Below are 27,840 nucleotides of genomic sequence, written 5' to 3'. Positions count from 1 at the left end.
TTGGATGGGTCCAGAGCCGCTGTGCAGGCACCGGCTTCTGAGGGTGTTTTCAGGCCTATAGACTTGCATAGCAAACCATCTCTACCTTCAATACTAAGGCCTAAATCTTGATCTATGTCGAAAAAAACGACGCCCAGGCCACATGTTCAGGCCGCTATGCCTACAAAACAAATGATCAGAATGGCTGAAGATCTAATTACTCTAATCAGGGGTAGTCAAGACTTTCCCCTTCTAAGAGGCCTAGGCCTGAGCTTGACTATAAATCTTCTGATCAGGATTCTGTTTCTTCTGACTCTTCTAATGACCTGGATTTGTCCATACCTACTTATGAGGATACTGATGCAGAGGATTCCATTCCCTCTGCTCCCCCCACCCGAGGATTTCTCTTTTGGTGAAACTTTACATACCTTAAGGGAGCATTTCCACTGGGAAAGTCAGGATTTCTCTGATTCAAAAAAGAGGCTTAGGGATTTTCTTCTTTTACCTCAGCATAGGCTTTTGGCTATACCTCCTGTACTAGACATTGTCGATGATGTGTTTTTGGAATCCAGCATGGCCCCTGATTCCCTGCCTCCAGCTCCTTGCAAACCTGACAGATACTACAGGGTTCCTGAGTCCCACAAGTTCCTTTTCAAAAATCCTGTTGCAGATCCTGAAACAATTTCTCAAGGGCCTAAGGGCATGAAGGCTTCTACTGCTAAAAATCCTACCCCTTCTGATAGAGACTCCAGGGCGCTGGATAGATGGGGTAAAAAGGTTTATACTTTTGCAACCTTGGCTATCAGGGCTTTAAACTGCCAATTTCATATGTTAAAATACCAACAGCATATTATTGGACTGCTTAAATAGAAAGTTATGTCGATTTCTGACTGTGTGGAAAATAAAGATTTACATGATTTATTGCATTCTGCTGAACAAGTTGGAAAACATACTTTGCAATGTAGTTTTGATTCTTTAGAGGCCTCTTGCAGGGCAGCTGTTACTGGGTCTGTGCTTAGAAGGCATGATTAGCTTAAGGAACAATCTCTGCCTGATCATGTTAAAGCAAAATTGTTGGATGCTCCTTTAAATCAGGACCGCCTGCTTGGCAATAAGGCTGAAGAAGTTTTAAAAAAGATGGAAGATAAAGCTAAATCTATGCAAACTGTAAAAGATTTCTTACAAGTGCAACCTCCAAGATTTAGTAGGCACTGGCCTACTAAGAATTGGTCCTTTCCAGCTCCTTCCAGATCCTCTCAGGCCAAATCCAGACACACCAAAAGCACCAGGTTTCAGTCCTAGGGGACTCTCAGATCTAAGCAATGGGGAGCTTCCACTTCCAAATCTGGAAATAACAAGACACCCCCGTATGGTAGACAGTCTCAGTGACTTTCCTTTAAAATTACCAAGCACTTACTTTTTAGCCACCCCTCTGGGGGGAAAGATTGCTTTTCATGCAAAAAAACTGGGAACCCATAACCCAGGACAAATGGGTTTTAAATATAGTGTCCCAGGGATACAGATTTCATTTTCACAAATTGCCAACACCAAATGGGTGGCCAGACCTGCCTCCAAATCAGTGGGCAGAGGTTCAGAAACAAGTACTTTCCCTCTTAAACATAGGTTTATAGGTTCATAGGCTCATACTAGGCTATCTGCCCTAGGGCATTTATAAGCCTAGCCAGAGTGTGTTTGGCTTTCGCCACCCATTTTAAATGAATTTTGCTATGCCCTTTTTCGAGGTTAGTATACTGTGCCTCTGTCTAACAGTGACACAGAAGTGATACCCGGGGTAAACCTACTATCTCCCATCCACTCATCAAGATTCCTCTTGAAGAGAGTCAATGAGGGACTCTGCCTAACCTGGACTGGGATTTTATTCCAGAGTGAAGGGAGGCTCTGGGTTATGAATCTGTCCCTCCAGCATGCCCTATTTATTTCAGTGCTGAGGTCTCTTGAGCACGTAGCTTGATGGGATTTGGATTTTCTGAGGTGCAACATGTCCATTAATTCCGGGTTGGACATGGCTTTATACATCAGGCACAGAGCGCCTCTGAGCAGGCTGTATGCCACTGAGTAGAGCTGGAGTTTCTTTAACCGGGCAGCATATGGCATCTGTTTGAGCCCTTTGATCCTCTTGGTGAGGTACTTTTGGGGTCTTTCCAGTTGCTGCAGGTGTCTGGTAAGGTACATCCCAAAAGGGGCATTGTACTCAATTATGGGCTTGATGAGGGATGAGTAAAGAGGCACGATGACCTCCCCTGATCTAGATGTGAATCCCTTCATGATTAGGTGGGCTATGTAAAATGTTTTTCTAACCACTTTGGCCACGTGGTTGTCAAATGAGAGATTGCTATCAACTTGGGTCCCCAGGTCCCTAATTACTTCTTCCATACTTAATGGATTACCACCTATGTGGTAATTTGTGGGCACTTTGTTTTTGCCAAAGGGGATGACTATACACTTTTGGCATTTAGCTTGAGGCCATGGCTCTGGCACCAGTTGTCTGTTTCTATGAGGCCCTTTTGTAGGATGCTTGTGTCAGCTGGAGAGTCTATTATGGCGCCCAGTTTGCAGTCATCTGCGAACTTGGTCAGCCACAATCCTTCCGTGTTAGGCTGTACCTTCGAAAAATATATACCAACAAGAGAGGTCCCAGGACTGAGCCTTGTGGGATGCCACTTGTAACTGGTTTGGAGTCTGACATGGCTCCAGCAATTCTAACCATGTGGGTTCTGTCCTTGAGCCAGTTTGCAACCCATCTAGTGACATAGGGTTTATATTTAAGCTGGTGAGCTTATCTATAATGCCTGAGTGGGGTATTGTATCGAAGGCTTTTGCAAGGTCCAGGTAGGCTGTGTGGACCACCTTCCCCTCGTCAATGGCCTTGGTGACTGTTTCAAAGAAATCGACCAGGTTTAAGAGGCAGGATCTGCCCTTAACAAAGCCGAACTGGGTAGGATCCAGTGTCTGTAGGTCCCCAATATCTTTATTTATGAGGTCCATGATGATCCTTTCCATAGCTTTGCAGACCAAGCTAGTCAAGCTTATGGGGCGATAGTTTCCAGAATCCATTGAGGCACCACCTTTGTGGAGAGGGACCACTGTTGCTGTACGCCACTCTTTGGGTACATATCCTGTAGTAAGGCTGAGATTGAACAGTAGTTTTATGTTTGGGTTTAGTTCTTCTTGGAGTTCATGTAGGATGCAGCCCGGGACACCGTCTGGTCCCATTGATGCTGTGTTTTTTGCTTTGGAGAGGGCGGCTCTTACCTGAGCATCTGAGATGTCAGGGGGGCAGCACTCTGCTGGGATAGATATTTGCCCTTTTGGTGGGGGGGGGGGTTTGCGCTGAACCTGTCAGCTAGGATGTTGGCAATGTCTGTGGGTTCGGTGTATTTTTTGTCATTTTGGACTAATTCTGAGCATATCTGGGAATTCCCACCCAGGTTCCTAACATAACTAAAGAAAGCCTTGTGATTATCCTTAGTGTCCTGTGCAATTTTTTCTCAAGCTGGCCTTAGACGATTTTATGAGTGCACATAGTTTTTGCTAATACTGATCAGAGATGCCTTCCTTTTTTGGGATTTTGCTCTATCATGTAGTAGCTTCCTCCTTCTATTGTATAGTTTGTTTATGGCTGGGGTCCACCAGACAGGATGCCTAACTTTGGAGGATTGGGTCTTGGTTTTATTTGGGATTGTGATGATCCATGCATTCCTGAAGGTGTTCATAGAATGCGTTTATAAAGGATTCTGCAGTCTGGGACGTATTTTCCACAGGCCCAGGGGCTTTGAAGGATTCCACCTCGGTTTTGAGGAGTGTGAAATTTGCTTTAGAGAAGTTTTTCACTGTGGTTTTCTGGGCAGGGGCTGGGGTCGGGATGTGAATATCTAGTGAGATTAGTTTATGGTCTGATCTTATCAGTGAGGGATACACTTCTGGTCTGGAGCATAGAGTCCCCATGTTGGTGATGATCAGGTCCAGTATGTTTTCCCCTCTTGTGGGAGTGGCAACAAGTTGTTCCATAGCATTTGAGTTTATAAATTCTAGGAACCTTTGGGCTAGGGTGTTGGAGCTAGAGTAATGCTCCCAGTCTATGTTAGGGTAGTTGAAGTCGCCCAATATAATGGTGTTTGGAGAGATCTTCATATTTTCCATTGTTCTCAGGAAGGCCAAGTGGGGTTCCTGGGTTTGGGAGGGTGGTCTGTAGCAGGCTATAAACTGGAAGGCAGTTTTACCCACTGTTAGTTGCACATGGATAGTCTCTGATGCTTCGTGCTGTGCCACCAACCTGGAGGTGTGGGTATCTTTGACGAATATTGATACTCCCCCCTCATTTTGTGGTTTGGTCCACGTTTTGGGGCCGAAAAACATGGTATGAGGTATAACCTGGTAGTGCTGGAGTGCTCTCGGGAGCCTTGAACCAGGTTTCTGTTACTGCACAGATATCGATGTTCTCCATGCTAAGGTGAGTTTTGAGTGCGTGCATCTTGAGGTTTAGAGTTCTGGCGTTGAGTAGCATTACTCTTAGTTTCTTATCCCTTGTGATACCTATGGAGGTGGGTTTGTCTTTTGAGCCTTGCCTAAAAAAGGCACAATGTGGGTGGCAAGAGCCTTTGCCAATATCCGAAAGCCCAGGGGTGACAGGTGCAAGCCATCCCTAGCGAAGCATCGTGGCTTGTTGAGCATGTCATCCCAGGCAGACAGGCATTGGATCCCCTTTGAATAACACCAATACTTAAGCCAATTGTTGAAATTGATCATCTTGTCTTCATATTGTGGAATCATTCTTGGTGAGGGTAAGATGCTACTCAAGGTCAGGGTCATACCGGCCTGGGCTACATGCTCAGAGAGCTCCTTTATGTCTCTTTTCATGTAGTCCAGGGAGGTACGTCTCAGGTCATTCACACCAGCATGGACAATGACTGAGTCATATTTGTACTTGCCTTGCAGTGACCTGAGTGCTTGTGTTATGTGGCGGATCCTAGTGCCTGACAGGCAGCTCACCATGACCTTCTCCTTGTTCAGCCTAGTGAGCGAGACATCAATGTGCCTGACGATAGAGTCACCTATTGCAAGTGTATCAGGTGTGTTGTTTAGCCTTAAGGGCTGTGACTGTTCGGCACACTGGCTTTGTGAGCTATGTGTTGCATGTGTTTTGTATTGGAGTAGCGGTTGCTTGGGTGTCTGCTTTGGAGGTCTCTGCTGCTTAGGCAGATTTTTATTTAGAGCCTCAGAGTATGTTTTTGTGTGTTTATGTGTTTGGTTTGCTGTCATGGTAGGTCTATGTGAGAATGGAATTGTAGTGAGTGTGGTTTCCTTCTCCTTCTGACTGGTTACGCCAGTACTGAGATCTTCGCCTCCAGTTTGGCTATATAGTTGCATCTCTCACATGTGTTGGAATTTGTTGGGAGGAGGAGAGGGTTGTCTGTGTACATGAGGCAGTTGTAACATTGCCTTAAGACTCCCAGATTCACCAGCTGGACCGGAGAGGAGATTGACAACTGACCTTTGGACATGCTAGAATAGTATTGGGAATTCCTGTATAATTGAAAAAAGGGCCAATGGGGAACAAAGTACTCAAGGGGAGTTTGTGAGGGTGTAGTGCTTTTAATTTTTTAGTGCTGACTTATATAATTGCTTTAGTGAGCAAGTGCCAGGCTTTAGAGTGGGAATAGGGTGTTTATTATGAGAACTAGATCGGTTCTAAGGGAAAAAGTGAAGAGCGGACTTTGTGGAGCCGAGAATGGTTTAAACCCAATTAAGCGCTGTTCGATGCTGCTATGCAAAATTGCACAAAGCCGCTAAAGCGGGTTTTATACAGGGGACTTGAAAGAGCTAGAAATTGGCCCAAACGGCCAATAGACTACCAGATTCTTGTGCTGGGGACACTCCTCCAGGGATAGATAGGCTGCTCCAAGCTCCCCACTGCCACTGGTGAACAAAGAAGCCTCCCTTTATCCAAGAAAGGAAATGGGCAACACAGGAACTTTCCAAAAGTCCAGAATTCAGCAAAGCCTGTATTTGGACTACTCTAGGTCAGGAAAGACAGGAAACAAGGATAATTTTTTTTTGCAACAAACAACAGGAAAATGCAATAAATATGTAACACAGGCTAGCGCACTTGAGTGTGTAGCCTCAATAGGTAAAAGCAACAAACAGGACAAACTTTAAAAGTGCAGGTGCAAAAACAACTTTAAACAGTTTAAAACAGTTCAAGAAGCAGAAATACTTGCAGTTTAGCTAGATCGGACAGTCGCCCTGGTAGTAGCAGGAAAACAAACACTTTTATCAGGTTAGCAGTCGCTCTTTTAGCCTCTCCGCTGCTAGCACCACTCTGCAGGACCACAAGGAGCTTGGCTGAGTAGTAACAAGTGCAAAAACCGCTCCAAAGTTGGTTTTATACAGGGAGACTTGAAAGAGCTAAAGATTGGCCCAAAACGGCCAATAGACTACCAGATTCTTGTGCTGGGAACACTCCTCCAGGGATAGATAGACTGCTCCAAGCTCCCCACTGCCACTGGTGAACAAAGAAGCCTCCCTTTATCCAAGAAAGGAAATGGGCAACACAGGAAGTTTCCAAAAGTCCAGAATACAGCAAAGCCTGTATTTGGACTACTCTAGGTCAGGAAAGATGGGAAACAAGGATACTTTTTTTTTTTCTTTTTTGCAACAAACAGACTACCAAATTCTTGTGCTGGGAACTCTCCTCCAGGAATAGATAGGCTGCTCCAAGCTCCCCACTGCCACTGGTGAACAAAGAAGCCTCCCTTTATCCAAGAAAGGAAATGGGCAACACAGGAACTACCAGATTCTTGTGCTGGGAACACTCCTCCAGGGATAGATAGACTGCTCCAAGCTCCCCACTGCCACTGGTGAACAAAGAAGCCTCCCTTTATCCAAGAAAGGAAATGGCAAACACAGGAATTTTCCAAAAGTCCAGAATACAGCAAAGCCTGTATTTGGGCTACTCTAGGTCAGGAAAGATGGGAAACAAGAATAATTTTTTTTTTTTTTTTTGCAACAAACAGCAGAAAAATGCAATAAATATGTAACACAGGCTAGCGCACTTGAGTGTGTAGCCTCAACAGGTAAATGCAACAAACAGGACAAACTTTAAATTACAAGCGCAAAAGCGCGCTAAAGCTGGCTTTAAAGCAGAGGGTTAGAAAGAGATAGGAAATTGCCCAAAACGGCCAATAAGCTACAGGTCACTGGGCTGGAACTACTCCTCAAGGGACAGATAGGCTGCTCAGAGCTCCCCACTCTCACTGGTGAACAAAGAAGCTTCCTCCTATCCAAATAAGGATATGGGCAACACAGGAACTATGACACAGCCCAGAGATCAGCAATACCTGAAGACTGGACTATTCTAGTTCAGTAAGTGCGGGAAACAAGGATATATTTTTTTTTTTACAAAGTAGCAGAAATTAGGTACAGAAACACAGTAAATGCTTTAATTCAGCTAGCACACTTGAGTGTGTAGCCTACCAGTTAAACCAAGAAAAAACAAACTTTTAAAAGTGCAAAAAAACTCAGAAATACAGGCAGGAATGCAATGAAACAACTTTGCAGAGCTTATTTGGTTAAAGAAACAGAGAAGTCTATATATACAGAAAAACAGCTAAAACACACAAACACTTCAGATGCAGTACAACCTAGAGCACTTGAGTTGTAGCAATATTAAGGCAATGAGCTAATGACACTAGACTGGGAGGAGTGTCACAGATCAGATTTACAGTAGGGGCGGGCAACTGCAAAGCCACCAAGACACCAACTGGGAGGGAGGGTGGGGACAATAGCCTACAGACAGTAGCACTAGAGAAAGCACAAACAGATAAAGATTTGTAAAGATACAGAAAGCTTTTGACTGCAGACAAATCAGTTACTTGTGATTAGTTAATAGCAATAAAATGCACTCGAAGACTAAAAAGCAGACAATAAAAGTGCTATATATTAATTATGGGGGCAGTTCAACCAGTACCAGAAGAGGAAAAGGGACAAGGTTTCTATTCCAGGCTTTTCCTGGTACCCAGAAAAGACAAATCATGGCATCCAATTCTCGACCTGTCTACTCTAAACACCTTTATGGACATTCCAAAATTCAAGATGTTGACTCTTCACCAGTTACTTCCTATGCTAGGCAAAGATGCCTGGTTGGCAACTCTGGATTTAAAAGAAACTTACCTGCATGTCCCAGTCAGGGAATCTTGCAGAAGATACCTATGCTTCAAAGCAGGCTACTTGCATTTATCAGTTGTCTGCACTGCCCTTTGGCTTGTCTACTGCGCCCAGGGTATTCACAAAGTGCCTGGCTCCAGTAATTGCATTTTGCAGGCAAAGAAATATTCAAATATATCCATACCTGGACGATTGTCTAATTCAGGCAGAAAACCAGGCCATACTTCTAAATCATCGAAAATAAATCACAACTGGTACCCTCTCAACAGATTACATTCCTGGGTGCAAGCTTGAATACAACTGTCCAGATGGCTTTCCTCCCGCTAGAAAAGCAAATTCATTTGGTAACTTACTTCAAACAAGTGGCCACAAAAACCCTGCTATCTGCAAGACAAATTCTGCAAGCCTTGGGATTCATGGCCTCCTGCATTCTTCTAATTCCATATGCAAGACTGCATATGAGGAAACTTCAGTGGTACTTAAAAGTCTATGGAGTCAACATTGTCAAAGCCTGGAAACAATGATTCCTATCATACCTTGCCTATGCCTGGAGTTCCTATGGTGGGCAGAGGTCTGCCACCAAAACAAGGGACTGCCATTCACACTACCCCCTGCCACCCAAACCCTAACTACAGATGCATCAGACTATGCATGGGGGGCTCGCCTGGCAGGGAAGTGCATTCAGGGCAAATGGAACCCAAATCAAATGCACCTACATATCAATCAAAAAGAAATGTTAGCTGTACAGAATGCTCTGACAGCCTTCAAGGACTACATTCTTCCAGGACAACTAATGGTAAAGATGGACAACACTGCGGTTATGTGGTACATAAACAAGCAGGGGGGTACACATTCCTACCCCCTCTGCAGACTAGCCATGGCATTGTGGAACATGGCCTTGAGCTACCAAGTGCACCTACAAGCTCAATTCCTGCCAGGAAAATTAAATACACTGGCAGAAGGACTAAGCAGAAATCTCATGGACCCACATGAGTGGAGACTGGAACCACAGATTTTCAACATGTTGACAAGCAAATGGGGAGGCCCAGACATAGATCTATTTGTCTCACCCCAGAACTACCAGTTGGACTAATTTTACACAAGGACTCCCCACAAAAAAGCCTGGAAAGTGGATGCTCTGTCCTTCAGCTGGAAAAACCTCAGACACCTTCCTTACTATCTCAGCAGGAGAACCAGATTCTGCACCCTCAACTCCCAACTTTGAACCTTGCAGCTTGGCTAATCACTTAAATTCACCATTAGCATCCCTCAGCAAACATGTGATGGATGTCATCTTGGAGGCGAGAAGACCTAGTACTAGAAAATCTTATGCTGACAAATGGAAAAGATGCTGTGCTTGGAATCAATCTCAAGGAAGGAGCACAGCAGCATCCAATTTACCTCAGATTTTACAATACTTAACTGAGATGCTTCACAAGGGCCTGTCTTTTTCCTCTATTAAAATCCACGCCTCAGCCATTTCAGCTCATTATAATACAGAACCTCCCCTCTTCTCTCATCCTCTGCTCAAGCAGTACCTCAGAGGGGCCAAAAACTTGAGACCACCCAGGAGAGCTCCAACCCCTGCCTGGGACCTTAACTTTGTATTGGAGAAACTCACTCTACCTCCTTTCGAGCCAGCTGCTACTGCAGACTTAAAAGTGCTTTCTTGGAAAACAGCCTTTCTTCTAGCAATCACTTCAGCTAGAAGGATATCTGAGTTACAGGCCCTTATGGCAGTGGAGCCTTTCATCATCTTTCATGTGGACAGGATGTCACTCAGGACCAATCCATCATTCATGCCCAAGGTGGTATCCAGTGTGGCTCTTAATCAGTCCATTCATTTGCCAACTTTCTTTCCCAATCCACAGAACAAAGGAGAATGGATTCTGCATTCATTGGATGTGCACAGACAACTTAGATTCTACTTGGACAGGACTAAAACTCGAAGAAAATCTGACCAACTGCTGGTAGCATTTGCTGCAGGGGCAGAGGGAAAGGCTATTTCAAAACAAACCATTTCTAAATGGATAAGCCATTGCATTCATTTCTGCTATAAGCACCATGGAAAACCTATCCCCCAGGGGATCAGATCTCATTCCACCAGGGCTGCATCTACTTCTGCAGCCTTTCTCAGAGGTGTTCCAACCAAGGATATTCTAGAAGCTGCTACCTGGAGTTCAGTTCATACTTTCACTAAGTATTATCATTTACCACTGCTGTCTTGCAGGGCCTTATAGCTGGTCCTAATGCTGTATAAATCCATCCTCCCAACCATAGCTTTGGGAATCTACCCAAATGTAATGACTGCAACAGTGAAACACAAAGAACATAAAACAGTTGTGTACACTTAGCATAAATGTAAATGTTCGAGTGTATTCACTGTTGCAGTCCTGGTTACCCTTCCTCCAGCCCACTGTTTTTCTCTGACTACACCTCTACTTTCTGTTACTATGCTTAAAAGCCTTTTTGGTGTATTTGCTTTTGGTTAGAGGTATATTTTTGTGTTTAAAATTTAATTTTGCTCCCCATTCAGGGGGGCACCTGACATCTGGGGCAAGAAAAACTGTGGTAATGACGTCGGCTGCATGTTTTATACCCCTGACAACCTGATGTCATGAAAGAAGGGACAGCAACTGACGCAGGACCCAAGACTTTGTTAATCAGGCCGACTGAGGGCAACCTGCCAGCAGATTACCCAAATGTAATGACTGCAACAGTGAATACACTTGAACATCTACACTTATGGTGAGTGTATACAACTGTACTTTCTCCTGACAGGCCACTCCTCTGGGCTTCAATTTCTGAGGTCTGTGCATGCCGACGTCACATTTATGGTCCCTGGTTTATGGCCCTATGCTTGACGTCCCATGCCCCTACAGCAGCCAAGCAAAAGCTTTTGTATAGGAGTTGATGTTGATTGCCTGAGGTGGAAAATCCCACACAAAATGAATACTGCAACATGGAAGAGAAGGGCATCTATGGTTATGGTAAGAATTTACGCAACTATTCTGTATCTCTAAAATCAGATCTTCCCATTTCCTCTACTTAAGAGCTGTTTACAGATGCTTCATACCTAACTTGAAGGACCTGTTCTAGCAGCATCAGGGTTCAGAGTGTCTGGTCTTCTCAGGAGGTGAAAGAGCATATCAGTTTCAAGGAAATAAAAGCACTGATCTTGGCTCTTCAGGCTGTGTTTTACCTCTGCTCTCCAGGTCCACTCAGGGTCTTTACGGGCAACATAACTGTTATGTGGTTCATCAGTAAACAGAGGGGAACAAAATCTTTACTGTCTTTGCAGGCTAGCTGTCATAGCATGGGACATTGTCACAAGCCATCAGCTGATTCTTCAGGCAGTCTGTCTTCCATCAGAAACTAATATAGTAGCAGACAATCTGAGCAAATCCAGGGCAGATCCTCACAAATTGCTGTTACACTGAGAAGTTTTCATGGACAGTGTTCACTGGTGGGGTACTCCTCAGAATACTCTTTTCCAGAGTGCTAAGTCCTCTGGCTTGAAAATTGGACGCCATGTTTTTCTCTTGCAGAACAATGTTTCTGTATGCATTTCCCCCTCTTCCCTTGTTGCCAAGGGTCCTACAAAAGCTCATGTTGGACAGTTCCAAAGTCTTGGTGACTTGTGATGATAGGATGGATCTTCTCCAAAGGACAAGGGCTCTGTAATTCATCAACATCTTCTCAACCTACTGTTGAGACTTTGTAATTTAGGCTTTCAGTTCCTTTTTAACACTGTTTTTCTGAGGTTGTTCTTCTGTTAGAAAAGCTTATGCTGCGAAGTGGAAAATATTTTCTTGTTTTTGTCACAAGAATGAAAAGAACCAACTGTTTTGGGACATTCCAACTGTTCATTCCTATGTGTGTGAGTTTCTCAATTCTGATCTGGTGTATTCCATTACAACTCATTTGTCAGCTATTTCTGCTTGTCTATTTCTAGATCCACCACTTTCTTCTAGATTTAAGGTCAAACAGTTTCTTAAAGGCATGCTTCATGTTCGGTTTTCAAGAAAATCCATTCCTCCTCCTTGACATCTGAATTGTGTTCTTGAAAAGTTAACTCAAGCCACCTTTTGAATCTGCAGCTATTTCCACTTTGAAATTATTTACCTGGAAAAATGTATTTTGGTGGCATTGACCTCTGCCAAAAGAGTCTATAAAATACTAGCTTTTATGATCATTCCTGCTATTCTAGTTTTCTACAGCGACAGTGTCTCTTAGAACCAAGCCTACTTTTAAGACTAAGACGGTTAAAGATATGTCTTTCAGTAAGTACATCCGTCTTCCTTTTTTTCATTCCTCCCCCACAGAATAGCACTAAGAGGATTCTCCACTCCTTAGATTTGCATAGTCGGCTCAGATATTATTCAGATAAAACTCAAGATATTAGGAAATATGAGCAACTTTATTTCTTTTCATGAAAAGAAATTGAGATTTGCAATTTTTAAACAAACTTCTGTGCATACTTTTACTAAACACTACAAGATGAATGTGTTTTTATGGGCCAAAACAGGTTTTGCTAGGTTCATCTTTCATATTTTTTAGGGGGTTCTCGAGCTCTTGCTGCCACCTACCTTTCTTTTCAGTAGCTTTAGTACTATCCCTATAGTGAGAAATACTGAAACAGTGACTCAGGAAGCACATAATACAGTTGTGTAAGAACTTACCATAATGGCCAATGTCCAACTTGCCACTGTTGCAGTGTTATGTCCCTCCCTCCTATGGATGCACGTTTTTCTCTTTTCCTCTGGCTGATGGGACTTCTTTTCCTTTTTTCTAGATACACCTGTTCCATGTTCCCTTTTTCCTTACTCGCTGGTCCTATTCTGATGGGGCAGTTTAATTCTGAGGGTTTGGCACTCTTACATCATTTATGTACCTTAAGCTTCAGATGTAGGACATATGTCTGACATACAGTGCATGGAAAGGTACCTTAAGCTTCAGATGTAGGACATATGTCTGACATACAGTGCATGGTAAGGCCAGGCTTTGGTATGCTAGCCAGGCGTGCAGCTATCTTCGGCAGTATATTCCTATAGTTAGGACTATTGCAACATTGACAAGTAGGATAGCCATCGTTGTGTAAGTTCTAGAGCTGCCAGCAACCACTCACTGCCATCCTTCCCAGCCAGCTCCTGCAGGCACCCGAACCACTAACTGTGCATCGGTCAGCATTTTAACCCTCTGTGTGGCAGAGCTAGTTCTTGTCCAAGTTATACACTACCAACAGTGGGGAAGTTGGCACTTTTTAGTCAGGAATGTTATTGTTTGACTGGTATGTGTCTTTAGATTTGTTCCAAAAATTGGAGAACTTTCTAGAGTTATATTGTTGCTTTGTGGTTTAATATGATTGTTTGTCTCAATGTATTTGAAGTTAACACTTACTGAGCGTATGTATCTGTATATGTTTCTGAGCTGGTTATGTCCTTGTAGTTAACTATGCCTCTTTTTGACATTAATTTCTGGACAATTGTGCTAATCAAAGGGAAAGTCTTGTTTTTCATTCTTATGTGTATGTCAGAGGCATATTTGTATGACAGTCATAGCAGCATGTTTATGAAAAAGTTAATAGCCTGATCGGTTGAAAGTATTTACTAAGAACAGACCGTTTTGTAGGTCAGAATTAATTTCCCATAAGTGTGCTTGGTAGTACACTTTCCTTTGTAGAGTGATTAGACTTCTTAGGATTCATTACAGTATGTTGGCAGTCCCTGTCGTACTATCTGCCTTACTCAGCTGACTGTTTAATAGTGCATTTGTTATGTGATCAGGACATTGATTTGCTTTTTCTTTTTCTTTTCCAGATGGAGCTCACTTAATTATGAGTCTAGAACTGCAGCAGCAGGTGTTGGACTGCATTAACTGTGTCTTATATGAAGATCTGAAGTTCCGAGGGAATGAGACTGATTACTATAACCCACTCAATTCTTTCATCCACCAAGTAGGTACATACATGGACTGTATGCCATATGTTCAAACTCAGCATTCTCATTAGACAACTTATTGTGAAACAAAATCATTACAGTTAAACTGCAGACTGAAACCAAAGCACTGCACATTTCCAAATATGGTCCCACTTTTTTGTTTACCCAAGGGATGCTTGTCTTGCAGAGTGAAACTGGTGTTGCAGTACTGCTTTGAATATGGAAGTCTGAATTTGCATTTGCTTTAGTTATTTTTAAATATTTTTCCACAGATGATTGTTGAAATAACAGTAGAGATGTTGAACATCTGTTAGATAGGTGTAAGAAACATTTTTTGCATATCATGAGGTATTGTTATATTAAGGTGTTTGTTTACTTATGATATTTGCTGAACTGATTGGATAAGCAGCCCCCAATTATGTCTACTTTTTGGACTTTTTGTTGCATGCAGTGTCATTATTTTAAGCAAGATAAATTCATTGCAAACTCGTACCATTTTTAATTTAGCTGTAATAGTCTTTTAAAAGAATATAACTACAGATATACAGCCTGTTAAGTTAGCAAGTCTGTATTTTATTGTGTTTTGTTTATTACTACTATACATTCCTTATTAGCTGAGCTTTGGATGTAGTAATAACTTGAACATTACAGATGATGCTGCTTTAGATATGCCATTCATGCATTTATTTCATATCCTTACTTGAGGTTAAATACTCTCATTTCCAATATTTTTTTAACACCAGACAAACACTTTTCTGATACTGATGTTAGGTTTAGGTTGTAGTACCTTAAAGGTAGAGCATGACAGCTGTACCTAAAGTCAAGGCCAATCTAGGCTTTTATATTTTCTGTAATTTATAATTCCTTAAAATTATGTGAACCTTATTTACTTCCATTTTATAAGACCACTTCATTATTTCCCTTAGATTAGGACTGTCTTTATCTAAAATGGTCTTCATCTGTGTACTCCATATTGAATCATCGTACTGATTGTGGTTCTACCTATATATTGACTGTTTCCAATAACTATAGTTCAGTTGTGGATAAAAAAAAAAAAAAAACTTACTGCAAAGTCGATCTTCGTGGAGCAGTCAGTATAAAGCTACATAGCCACCATTCCACTTTGAAAAGAATCTTTAAAGAAAACCAGTAAGACCACATCACTCAGGACTTCATTATGGTAGAGAACTGATTTCATTTAAATATGCCAGATAATGCATGTAATTAATAGTACACACCCAATTGTGTTAACTTTCACTACTAAGTTAAAAGCTAAAATTTTAATTTATAAAAATGTTTATACCTTAAATTCATAAAGACATTCTTCTTAGAAAAATTATCAGTTTCGTTTTTGTACACCTCAAGTTTCTTGTTTGTTCCATTCAGGTTTAATAGTTGCAAGTTTATTATTGACTGGTGTCAAATATACTCCCAGTTGAAATTTTTTATTGCATTTCCTTTCTTGCCATGGCATTTTTCAAATCTCCACATCTCTCATCTTAAAACACACTTTCTAAACTTGTATATTTCAAAAACCTTTATAGGTTTATAGGTTCATAGGCAAGTGTTAGGCTAGGGCTGCCCATGTGGGCCTGTTTGAGCCTAGCCAATTTCCCTTCAAAAGTCGATAATCGAACCCTGTAACTTGTCTCTCTGAGGAAAACACCTTAAACATTATACCAACTTCCAACCCATCATCTCATTGAACAGATTCATTAAATAGGAAATAGCCTGAACAAAGCCAGTTTGCTATGGATCAAGCCACATAACATGTTTGACATCATAGGTAGTTAGATTAGTTATGATACATGCCCTAGATTTGCAGATGAGACTAGTCTGGACGGGCTAATGGATCTGTAGTTTCTGTTGTCAGTTTTCAGAATGCCTATAAATGGCATTGTAATTATTGCATGTTTTACTTGTGTACAAATGATCTCTTATTGTTAGAAATAATTTCCTAGAAATTGTAACATTGTATAATGATGTAGAAGTTTCACACGTAGCCAAGTATATGACCTACTCAGAATTACATATCTATACCAGAATACCTGATAGTTTTCATGTTCAATCGTTATCAGTCATAAAGATCATATGTTTGTCTGTTTGTTTACACCATATGCTGTCTGTGCTTTCATCAACATAACGTGTTTTCTGCTATGTATCTACAGAATTTCTACATCTTGTTTGAAACAGTTTGCTCTGACCTTCTTTCTTTCTTTCTTTGCTGTTTTCTGCTTCAGCATTTGTTTAAATACATTACTTTTCTATAGGAAAACTTCCCACAAAATATTATTTGCCTTCAATATTTTCCATTTTGCACCATTATCTCCCTAGTATTGTAGCTGTTCGGTGAATAACTAAGTACCGTTTTACTATTTTTTTATTTAATCTGTTCATTACTTCTCTTGAAGTTGCCCTTCCAAAAATAAATTAAGTACAGCAGCAGATTTACTTTTTCTCAGCACATTCATTTCTTTTTATTTATAATGGAAACCGGATAAACACTGTGGTTAAATTTCTGTTAATATTCTTCTTCTTGTGCTTTGTCATATTCCATTTGGCCTGTTTATAAGAATTCTAATACTTTTCGATCATTTAGCATGTATACTGTAACAGTGCAAAAAAAGACTTACTCTTTTATTATACATTTTATACTAACCACATTTTCTTCTTTTCTGTTATCTAAATATCAAAACTGCATATTATTGATATGAAAATTTGTTTCATGTTTTAAACATGTGAATTCTTGCTCATATAATGTTTTCATTCTACTCCATCATTTCAAATTAAAAAGAGGCCATACACATCTGTTTGAACTATTGCTTCTTGATTGGTAAACATTGTGCATGGAAGCTACCAGCTGTTTGGATAGATCCATGTTTCCTATTGTGCACATAGTTTTTTCATGATTTACACAGTTAGAGGCCTTGCTGTGATTGATGAACGACACATAGCCTTTTTGCCATTCTTTTGGTTTTTCAAGGAAACATCTCACATCTGCAATGATGTGTGTTGCACCTTGCTGTTTCCTGAATCCTACTTGCACTTGTAACTAATATTTCAAGTACAGTTGTAATCTCTGTTGAACAGTCCTGCTAGCCTGTGGGTTCTGAGCAAATGTGCAGTCATTTTCATAATGAGTTAGATCACCTTTCTTCTTTTCCATTCAGTTAGCCATGATGCTGTCTTCCAAATGCCCATGCAATATTTCAGTGAGAATGCCATCACTGCTTAGTAATTTGCTGTTTATTAATGTTTTCAATGCTATGTCTGCTTCATCTTTTATCACTAGTGGTGCCTGGTTGTGAGATGCAGGTCAAAGTGATTGTCCATCTGTTTGAACTTTATGATATTATGAATCTCTGTGTTTTTTCACCTTTTCTTCATCTTCTCAACATCATTCAGAATAAAGTATTGAGTGTCTTAACATTCCAATTCAACCAGTTCAAGGATGGAACTTTTTCTCTATGGCTCATTGTTTTAGAAACGTCAATCTCATTCTTCCTGTAGTATTTTCTGATTCTCTCTCCTTGAATAAGTTGTATTGTTTTTCTTTCTGTCTTCTCAAAGTATGTTGAAAGTTTTAGCTGTGTTCCACAGTTGCCTGCTTGCTTAGTTACAGTCATTTGCTCACTTATTAGTCCTCATAAAGAACTTGGTAGGGAATTTTTAAAGTCTGCCAACTCATTACACGCTAAGAACATATGCTCCCAGGTACCTCTTTTTTTCCCATTACAACTCCTACATTTGCCATTCACTTGAGGAAAACATCTTTGTACTCTGCTTGGAATATAAAGGTATTTATGCAAAGACTTTCAGGCAAAATTTTAAATCTTCTAGATTTTCTTTTTGCATATTTGGGAGCCATAGATATCTCCTTGTATTGTTTCTTTGTTAATTGCATATCTAATCTCTTATCCCAGTCTTTTCTGACTTCTTCTGTATTTATTGTACAATATTTTATATGCCCTACTGATTAACCCTTTTTAACAGCAGCTTCTGTTGTAAATTTGACTTTGTGCTAAAAGTAGGTCCTGCCTATCTTCTAGTCCTCCCTTTTCCCCCTTCCCTCTTTCTCCTACCATATAACTAGATATGCACATAGTGTTATTTTAAGGTTATTAAGGGCAGATTGTACAAATGTTTTAGCACAGTGTATATTTTTTTATTGATTTTTGTATCATGATTTTTGTTAATGTCTCTGTTAAGATCTGCATTTCTCTCTCTTGTATACACCTGTTAATCACCTTTATAACTTACTGTAAACATTGTACGTGAAGTTGTTAAATCTCGTCGTTTATTCTCACTGATGAGTTCGGAGCCGATCCAAGGCTCCAACACGGCCGATAGCAAGTTCAAGGTTTGCCAGTAGCTCGAGACCAAGCCCCTTATCCCACAATTCACTGCTGGAATTACCTCAGATCTAGTTTGCCGCGGCAAGAGAGATCTCGGTGATCCAGCTAGCTCGGACCATTTTAGAAAGAAATTAACAGCAAGTCTATAAAAAGTTTTCTTTTTTGTTTAAAAAATATAGTATGTATTAGTACTATTATATTTACTCTGTAGTTAAATACTTAGTATAAATAGTTTAAAAGTTAGGGCCTTGTTGGCTTCTTAGTTTGTGTGGGCCTTTAGCCCTTTTTTCTCTACTTAATCCTTATAATAGTCTGGCTTTTTCTGTGGACCTCTTAGCCCTATATTTGTATCTATATTTGTATATATGTAATACTGTTATAGATAGTGCCCGGATTGGGATTAGTTGTTTGTGGATCTAATTTACTGTTTTTTCCTTTAAAAATGTCGGAAGATAAGGAGAAATCCCATCCCAAATCGGGATTCAAAAAATGCCCAGATTGTGGGCAGAAAATGTCCGTCACTGACGGACACATTCAATGTGTCTACTGTCTGGGGGCTAAACACCTCCAAGACACCTGTAGCATTTGCCACTCCTTTTCTTCAAAAGTCCTCTTGGAGAGAAGGAGGAAACTTATAGACTACAGCAATCTTTTTTGGAAGTTTTGAGTAGCCACGAGGGTGCTAGTACGTCCTCCAAATCCAAGTCTTCAGATAAGGTCTCAAAAAAGGCTAAGGTTTCAGAAGGAGGGTCATCGGTTCCACAGTCATCGGAACCGAGTGTACCTTTGATTCAGAGCCAGCTCTCAGTATTGGAGCTGGTCTCTGAAGTTCCTTCTTCACCTATGCTCCAGTCAGCACCTTCGGTGTATTCAGCTAATTCTTCAGTCAGCCTTTCGGCTAGTGCAGAAGCTTTTACAGGCACCAGGACTTGCCAAATTGTTGTCGGCCCCGACCAGCTCGTCGGTACCGAAGACCATGGAACCGGATTTGTCTACTCCTCCTCCGAGCCGTACTGGACTCTCGGAGCCGAAGGAAATTGAATCGATGGTAGTCGAACCCTTGGAGCCGATACCCGCACTGGTGTTATCGGCTCCATCTACTCAGATGTCCTCGGCGCTGACCGAAGGCTCTAGGAGCTGACGCTCTTCTGTCGGGTCCGGGGAGGATAGTCACACCAACTTGTTGGTGCTGACTCTTCCTCTCGGTGCTTCGGCTCAGATGAGCTCGGGCTCGGAGTCCAGGGTTTCGGTGTGGGAGGATCGGACGGTACTCTCGGGTCCGTCCACTTTTTCTCTCATAACCATGGTGTCTTCGATGCTATGAGGAGAGTTTTATCTCCAAAGACAATGTCAGCATTGGTTCAGCTTTCCCTCTCCCCTCAAGCTCCTGTGTCTGCTTCTTCATCTAACGATCCCTGTAAGCGTAGAGACCCCAAGCCTCAAGTACCCCCACAGGGCATCCCCTGCTCTTCTGAGACCTCCCCAGATCCCCCCACTGAGGAGGTGCCCAGGAAGAGACTGTGCAAGAGGAGGCACTTAGACTCCCCACAGGAGTCTTTGACATCTGACACGGACTTAGATGAGTCAGAAGGGTCCCCTCGATCCCCCTCTGAGGATATCTCCTTTGCAGAGATACTAGAGATCCTTAGTCAGAGGGGCAATTGGCAGTCCAAGACCCCTACTGAGGATGAGTCCGTGCTCTTGAAGGCTTTTGGGTCTCAAACCTTCCACTTCTTGGGTGTCTCCACCTTATGACGAGCTCATGGATCTGATCTCTCGTAAGGCGTGGGAGTCACCGGAGGCCATGGAACCTGTCCCTTGTAGACCCAATAAATTCATATCTTCCCCAGTGGACAAGCCATTTTTGACAAAAGGAGTGCCTGTTGATGCCATGGTGGTAGTTGCAGCCACCAAAAAAGAAGTATCTGAGACATCCTCTTTTTTCCATCCCCCTAACAGAGATTCTAGGGTTATGGAGAGATATGGGAAGCACATGTTTAGTTCAGCGACTTTTTCTCTGCGATCACTGAACTACTTAACCCACTTTACAAGACTACAGAGAGACCTCCTGAAAGAGCTAGGAGATGCTCTCCAGGGTACGGTAGCTGCAGGAGTGGCCGACAAAGTCAACGCCCAGCTCGCTACCCTAAACTCAGTGGTGAACTTGTCCATGTGTCTCATATCCTATGCAGCTGATGGTTCGAGTAGAGCCGCTAGTTCAGGCATTGCTCTTCGAAGACAAGCCTGGATGCGTCTCTGTTCCTTTGCGGAACCCTTTAAGTCTTCCTTTATTAATACCCCATTCGATGGCTCATCACTGTTTGGGCCCAAAGTAAAGGAAACTTTAACCAGGTGTGAGCAGGAAGGCAAGACCTTATCTGCCATTGGGGTCCATTTTTCGACCCCTACTCAGCTGTACCCCAAGGACCCTAGGGGAGGAGAAATGTGGTTCAAAAAACTCAGGCAGCCTTTCAGGACACACATGGAGAAACCCCCTCTAGAGGCAGAGGAGGGGGTTATAACGGAAGACGCCGCCCCTGTGGCAGAGGGGGTCTGCAACAACAGGATGACGGGTCAGTATTCCGGTCAGTCCTACCAGCGCCCCTGAAAGGGGGCCTGACTGTTCGGATCTGGAGGCAGTCAGGGGTCACTTGTCTTTGTACCCAGAAGCTTGACTAAACATAACATCGGATACTTGGGTACAAAGCATCATTTCCAGAGGATATTTCATACCGTTCTTTACTCCTCCCATTCCTATAAAGAAAATCCCAGATGTTCCACCCAATCTCAGGGAACAAGCAATCGTAGACGTCCGCAGATTGCTAGAAAAAAAGAGTCATCCAACCAGTCCCAGCAGACCAAGTCGGATTCAGAACTTACTCAAGATTCTGTTTGGTACCAAAGAAAACAGGGGACTGGAGACCTATCTTGGACCTCAACAGACTCAACCAGTTCGTAAAGAAAGAGAAGTTCTGAATGGTCATGCTTCAGTCCATTCTTCCCTTCTTAGGGAAAGGCGATTGAATGTGCTCCATAGATCTCAAGGACGTGTACTATCACATAAAGATGAACAGACGCTCCAGAGATCATCTGTGCTTCCGGCTGAGAGCCAATCATTACCAGTTTCGAGCCTTGCCCTTTGGTCTCACCACAGCCCTCAGAGTGTTCACCAAATGCTTGGCAGTGGTCACTGCTCACCTGTGATGTCTAGGATTCCAGGTGTTTCCATACCTAGACGATTGGCTCCTCACCGCTACCACCAAGCATCAATTGACTCAGGCAACACAATACACTCTGACATTCTGCCATCAGTTAGGCATTACAATCAACTTCGAAAAGTCTGCCTTATCGCTATCGCAGCATACCGTTTTTATAGGAGCAGAGTTAGATACCTCAACTACCACTCTATGTCTCCCTATCGAAAGAGTCTCTCTTCTCCGCCAAAACATCAGTTCACTGGTGTCAAAGAACAACGCTACAGCAGCGGAGGTATTGAAAGTACTAGGTTTGGTGGCGGCAGCAATCCTGGCTAGACCACTCGCAAGGATGCATATGCAAATTCTTCAATGGCTCCTCTTCGCTCAGTGGTCTTACCAGAAACTACCAGTGCACCACATGATTCTTATCATGGATTCTTGGAAGAGAGACCTTCGGTGGTGGTTGACGTCTCTTCATGTCACAATCAGAAGACCCTTTGCCCCCCCCCCCAGTAGCCACTGTGACCACAGATGCTTCCCTGATAGGGTGGGGGGGCATTTTCAGGGAAAGACTGCCCAAGGCACATGGACAGATCAAGAATCACACCTGCACATCAATGTTCTAGAGTTGAGAGTGGTACTTCTGGTGTTGCAGTACTTTCAGGACTCTCTCCCTCTAGGGACTATTGCAATTCAGACCGACAACATATCCATAGTCTGGTACTTGAACAAGCAGGGCAGAACCAAGTCTTACCCCCTTTGTTGAGAAGCCCTCAGGGTCTGGCAATGGGCTGTGTCGTCCCAGCATTTTCTGTTAGCAACGCACATCCCGGGGAAATCCAACGTGATAGCGGACAAGCTAAGCAGGGCAATATTACTCCCTCACGAGTAGTCTCTCAAACAACAGGTTGCGGAGTTGATTTTCTGCAAATGGGGCCAGCCTTGCTGCGACCTTTTTGGAGCCACATCAATTCAAAATGCAGAAGCTACTTTGCCCTAATATCACCTCCTGGTCACCCCCCGAGAGACGCACTTTTACACGATTGGCCCCCGGGTCTCCTCTATGCATTTCCACCCTTCCCATTAATACCCAGATTTTTACAGAAAGCAAAATCACTGGGAAGGAATGTTATACTCATAGCCCCCTACTGGCCTCGACAGATTTGGTTTCCGTTTCTCCACCATCATCTGTTGGAAGATCCATGGATCCTGGACCCAGTTCTGGACCTTCTGACTCACCCGTCAGGGGAGCTTCATCCTTCTCTGCAGTCCCTGAAACTGACTGCTTGGCTAATCCACTTCCCCTAATTGCCAGGCTTCATTCAATTTCAGAAGATACAAGACAGATTCTCTTATCTTCTCACAAGCCGTCTACCAGGAAATTATATGGCAGTAAATGGAAAAGGTTCTCAGTTTGGGCCAACGCTCAGAACATTGACCCTTTCCGAGCTCTGCTATCTTCGATTTTAGAATTTCTAACAAAAATTTTTAAGGAAGGGGCAGCAGCTGCTACAGTTCAAGTTCAGTTAGCTGCTATCTCAAATTTTCACCTTGGTCTTGGTGGCTCAAATATTATGAGCCATAAATTATCTAAAACCTTCCTTAAAGGTGTTCTTCATATGAGACCTCCGATCAAAATTCCCTTTTCTCCCAGGAATTTAAACCTTATGCTGTCTCAAATTATTCTTCCCCCTTTTGAACCAGCATCTTCTTGTGATTTAAAATTTTTATCTTGGAAAACAATTTTTCTTGTGGCCATTATGTCTGCCCACAGAGTGTCAGAATTTCAAGCATTATCTATCAGACCACCCTACATAATCTTCCATGCTGATAGAGTATCTCTCAGAACAAACCCCTCATTTTTATGTAAAGTCTGTTCTGAGTCAAATATCAATCAGGTCATTGAACTGCCAGTCTTTTTCCCCAACCACTCTAGCAAATTGGAATATATGCTGCACAAACTTGATGTTCACCGACAGCTCATATTTTATCTTGACAGACGTAAGGATATTAGGAAATCAGACCAACTTTTTGTATCCTTCTCAGAAGCAAGAAAAGGCAATCCAGTGGCTAAAATTACTTTATCCAAATGGTTATCTGATTGTATATCCTTTGTTTATAAGAATGCCGGCATGCCTTTAACGCACAAACTGAAAACTCATTCTACCAGAGCTGTCTCTACCTCTTCTGCTTTTCAAGCTAAATTGCCCCTTGACAATATTTGCACTGCAGCCACTTGGTCTAAGCCTCATACCTTTATCACACATTACAAAGTAGATATGACTTCAAGGGACAGGTCTTCCTTTGGTTCTACGGTACTGAAGAACATACTCCCATGAGCCACCCAAGGTTGAGGGTGATAGGGACGCTACCCATCAGTGAGAATAAACGGTGAGATTTAACAACTTCACATATAGAAGTTATGTACTTACCATAACGTTCCATGTGAGTTGTTTATCTAATGTTCCATGTGAGTTGTTTATCTCGCCTTTATTCTCATGTCCCTCCCTCCTTCCCCCTCCAGGCTGACTGTTGACTTAGAGGCTAGTACCATCCTGGTTATTCAGTATTTCTTCTTCCCCTTTGGGAAGTGTTCTTCGTAGATATATATAAGAGGGTATGTATATGTTGTATTTATGTATTTATATATATGTATATACTGTTATTCGCAGCAAACAAGATCTGAGGTAATTCCAGCAGTGCATTGTGGGATAAGGGGCTTGGTCTCGAGCTACTGGCAAATCTTGAGCTTGCTATCGGCCGTGTCTGAGCCGAGGATCGGCTCCAAACCCATCAGTGAGAATAAAGGCGAGATAAACAACTCACATGGAACATTATGGTAAGCATATAACTTCTATTTTCTGGAGCTATTCTCCTTGGGTCTCTGCTGAAAAAGGGAACCTGCCCAGCCAGACTAACCTGGTTAACAAATGGCTGATAAATAAATAAATAAACTTAGTTAAAAACTCAACCAGTGCAGGTCTTTAATTTTAAGATGACTCTATCCCTTTGCCTTTGTTTATATACTGATATGGATACCTGATAAGGAAGGCAATCACAAGCCTGTAATCTGAATGCCTTCTTGGTCTCTGCCCATTCTATTACTTTTCTTTCTCTAATTGTTTGTTTGTTCCCAGTACCTTAGTGCATGTGCCAGCTTCATGCAGTAAGTTCCATCCCCCTCCTGCCTGTAGTCTGTACCCCCATTTGGTTTTTCACTTTTTATTTATTTATTTTTTTTTACTTTCTTGAAATACAACTTTGTATATGTCTTCCACTCTTCCCATAACTCTTCTGGTACTCTGTCATTTGTATTTAATCTAAAAAAATTAGTCTGGCAGAAAGTCTTCAGAAATATATATCCACATGCATTTATTTATTTTAAATGCTGAATTAAATATGCATATATAAATATAAATATATATATATATATATATATATATATATATATATATATATATATATATCACACACACACACACACACACACACACGTACACGTGTATAGGCATATTAGTGCATATGTGTCTATGTGTGTGCATGTATACATAAATGTATGTATACAATATAAATATATATATATATATATATATATATATATATATATATATATATATATATATTTAGAGATGGATATTTATGTACATAAATATATTTTAAACATATACTGGTAGACAACAGATATAAGTTACTACTAGGCAGGCAGTCTGAGCAGCCATGTAAAGCTTGGCCATGCACCCCCAGATAGTTTGGCCAGTAGATTTGTCACCATTCACACTGAGGACTTTAGTAAATTTGTGGGAACCCATCCATTCATCAAGAATAGTCTTGAAGGTGACACTGCTGAATATATGGAATTGTATACAACCAAACTATAGCAGCTCAACCACTTAGTTAAAATAATTTATTGTCTGAGATAAATTTAGCTAAATATGGTAATGTGTTTAAGAAAACGGACAGCGTATTTGATGAGATTAAACAGCTTAAGGTTAAAAAGCTTGTGAGAGATTGTTAGGAGTACGAGAAATACCATGCATGTACCAACCCACCAAACTCTTATAGGAACAATGCTGGGAAGATATTAGTAAATCTTACGAGTTTTCTGATACAAATATCTTTTCTGCACAGTCTGGTGATAATAGAGAAACTTATTTAGTTTTAAACAGCCATGAAATTCTGCCATTGATACATTCAGACTGATTGATCAGTTAACAGGGGACATCGTCACAGCAAACCCATGCCAAAAGAATTTACAAATGGAGAACATTGCGTGCATGGGGCCAACTCACAAATGAGGCAGAGGTTATGGTCAGGGGAGACGGACATGGATATTGATAATGGACTTGAAGGTACTCTTGTTACTAAAGATAGTGACTTTAATATATTTAATTACATTTCTCTCAAGTTAATGTGTGTTTTTTTCAAACTGTTTAGAAGAGAGTTTATATTCATTCCCTGTAGGTGAAGTGACATTTTGCAGGCCCTAATTGGCTTGAGACTGTTTGTTAGAAAATTGGATTTAGTGCTTTTTTTAATCACCACACTACTGATTCTGTTAGTAATGGGTCAGACTTTCAGTGGAGAAGCATATTTCTGCTTCTATTACATTTCATAGGTTAGTACTAAGCTAACTGCCCTTGCGAGCCATTTTAAGCCTAGCCAATTATCCCTTGCGAGACTCAAACCCTGCGCCTTGTGTTTGTAAGGCAAACACCTTAACCATTAGGCTACCCTCCCAGAACCTGTTTTGTTTACCTGTTTTTTGAAAGAGTATGTGAGGTAGGCTTTTGTCAACTTTTATTAGGTAATTCAAATTTAATTTGAACAAATTTAAACGGGGAAGAAAGGTTGATGTTTAGTGAGTTGCTGAAAGAAAGAGAATATAAACTTATGAAACCAAGCAAGGGTGGTCGTCTGGTTATAATCAATGTGACTGATTATTACAACAAAATGGATATTTTGTTGAGTAATACCGCTGTGTATCAAGTTTTATCTTGGAATGATGTTAATATAGCTTACCAGTGTAATGCAGCACTACATTACCCTTAACACTTACGATTTTTCAAAAGTGAAGAAGCCTCTTGTGCTTAGTATATTTGGAATGCTTAAGGTATATCAGTGTGTACTTCACCCCCACTTTGACGTATTGTTGATCCTTTAGGAATATATGTGGACAAAAAAGTTAAAACATTTATGAATTGTAATTATTTGCTTAGGACATTTTTTGGAGAAAATTACTTCTGCCATATTTTCAAATAATTTGATTATGGTTATAATGTATCTGATTTATTTTTTACAGTTCTTACCCCAAATTTGGTATTTATTGGTTTACAGTGGCATTGTTAGATATTATGTTTTTGAATACTAATGACTTAAAAATTCCACCATTACTTTGAGTTAATTTGTGGTAAGTTTTATTTTTTTAATGGTGAATACTACCAAGAAATCAGTGGGGTGGTGATGAGAGCTGCTTGCGCTCCCGTCTTCTCTAACATAGTACTTTATTACTGGGAGAGGCACTATGTGGTGCCTTCCAGATTTAAGCATTGTTGGGATTTTTATTGTGTTTTGTATGATTTAGGGCATCATTGGATGCCCTTACTGTACAGTGGTTCCAATCATACCTAGATAATAGGCAACAGGTTGTACTATGGGATAATACTTTATCTTCCCACCTCCCAGTTGCCCTAGGGGTCCCTCAAGGATCCATATTGGGTCCTTTACTCTTCTCCATCTTTACAAATGACCTCCATTCTGTAATTCCACAAGCTGACTGTATCCAATATGCAGATGACTCCACACTCCTATGCTCTGCTACTTCTCAAGCAGAACTTCAGTCACTAACCCAAAAGACCTTCAGCACAGTCGAAAACTGGCTCCTACAAAGGTGTCTTATCTTAAACCCCAAAAAACTAAAATGCTACTATTCACCTCCACTTGCAGAACCTCCCCACTTAATTTTACTATCACTTCAAATAACGGAACTATAATATCTCCTGAGCCAACCACCAAACTACTCGGGGGTACTAATAGATAATAACTTGTCTTTTAAACCTCACATTAATAACACCATAAAAACAGTAAATAAGAAACTAGGTTCCCTCTGCAGAATCAAACCCTTTCTAACTCCTCTAGCCAGGGTTACCATAGCTCGCACCCACCTTATCTCTACCCTGCTCTATGCCT

At 41.5% G+C, this 27,840-nt stretch overlaps 1 protein-coding gene across 2 annotated transcripts in view; it reads left to right on the top strand.

Moving 5' to 3' along the window:
- FBXO21 (F-box protein 21) overlaps positions 1 to 27,840 on the top strand; it is a 686,173-nt gene that overhangs the window by 293,841 nt on the left and 364,492 nt on the right. For both annotated transcript variants that reach the window (XM_044068290.1, XM_044068289.1), the window contains exon 6: positions 13,983 to 14,119. In XM_044068290.1, coding sequence (XP_043924225.1) covers positions 13,983 to 14,119 — 137 coding nt within the window. The remainder of the gene's footprint in view (positions 1 to 13,982; positions 14,120 to 27,840) is intronic.

The sequence above is a fragment of the Protopterus annectens genome, chromosome 4.part0, assembly GCF_019279795.1.
Source record: "Protopterus annectens isolate FY-2018-M chromosome 4.part0, PAN1.0, whole genome shotgun sequence".
NCBI lineage: Eukaryota > Metazoa > Chordata > Ceratodontiformes > Protopteridae > Protopterus > Protopterus annectens.
The sequence above is the reverse complement of the archived record's forward strand: the minus strand, read 5'-3'. Positions and strand labels throughout refer to the sequence as shown.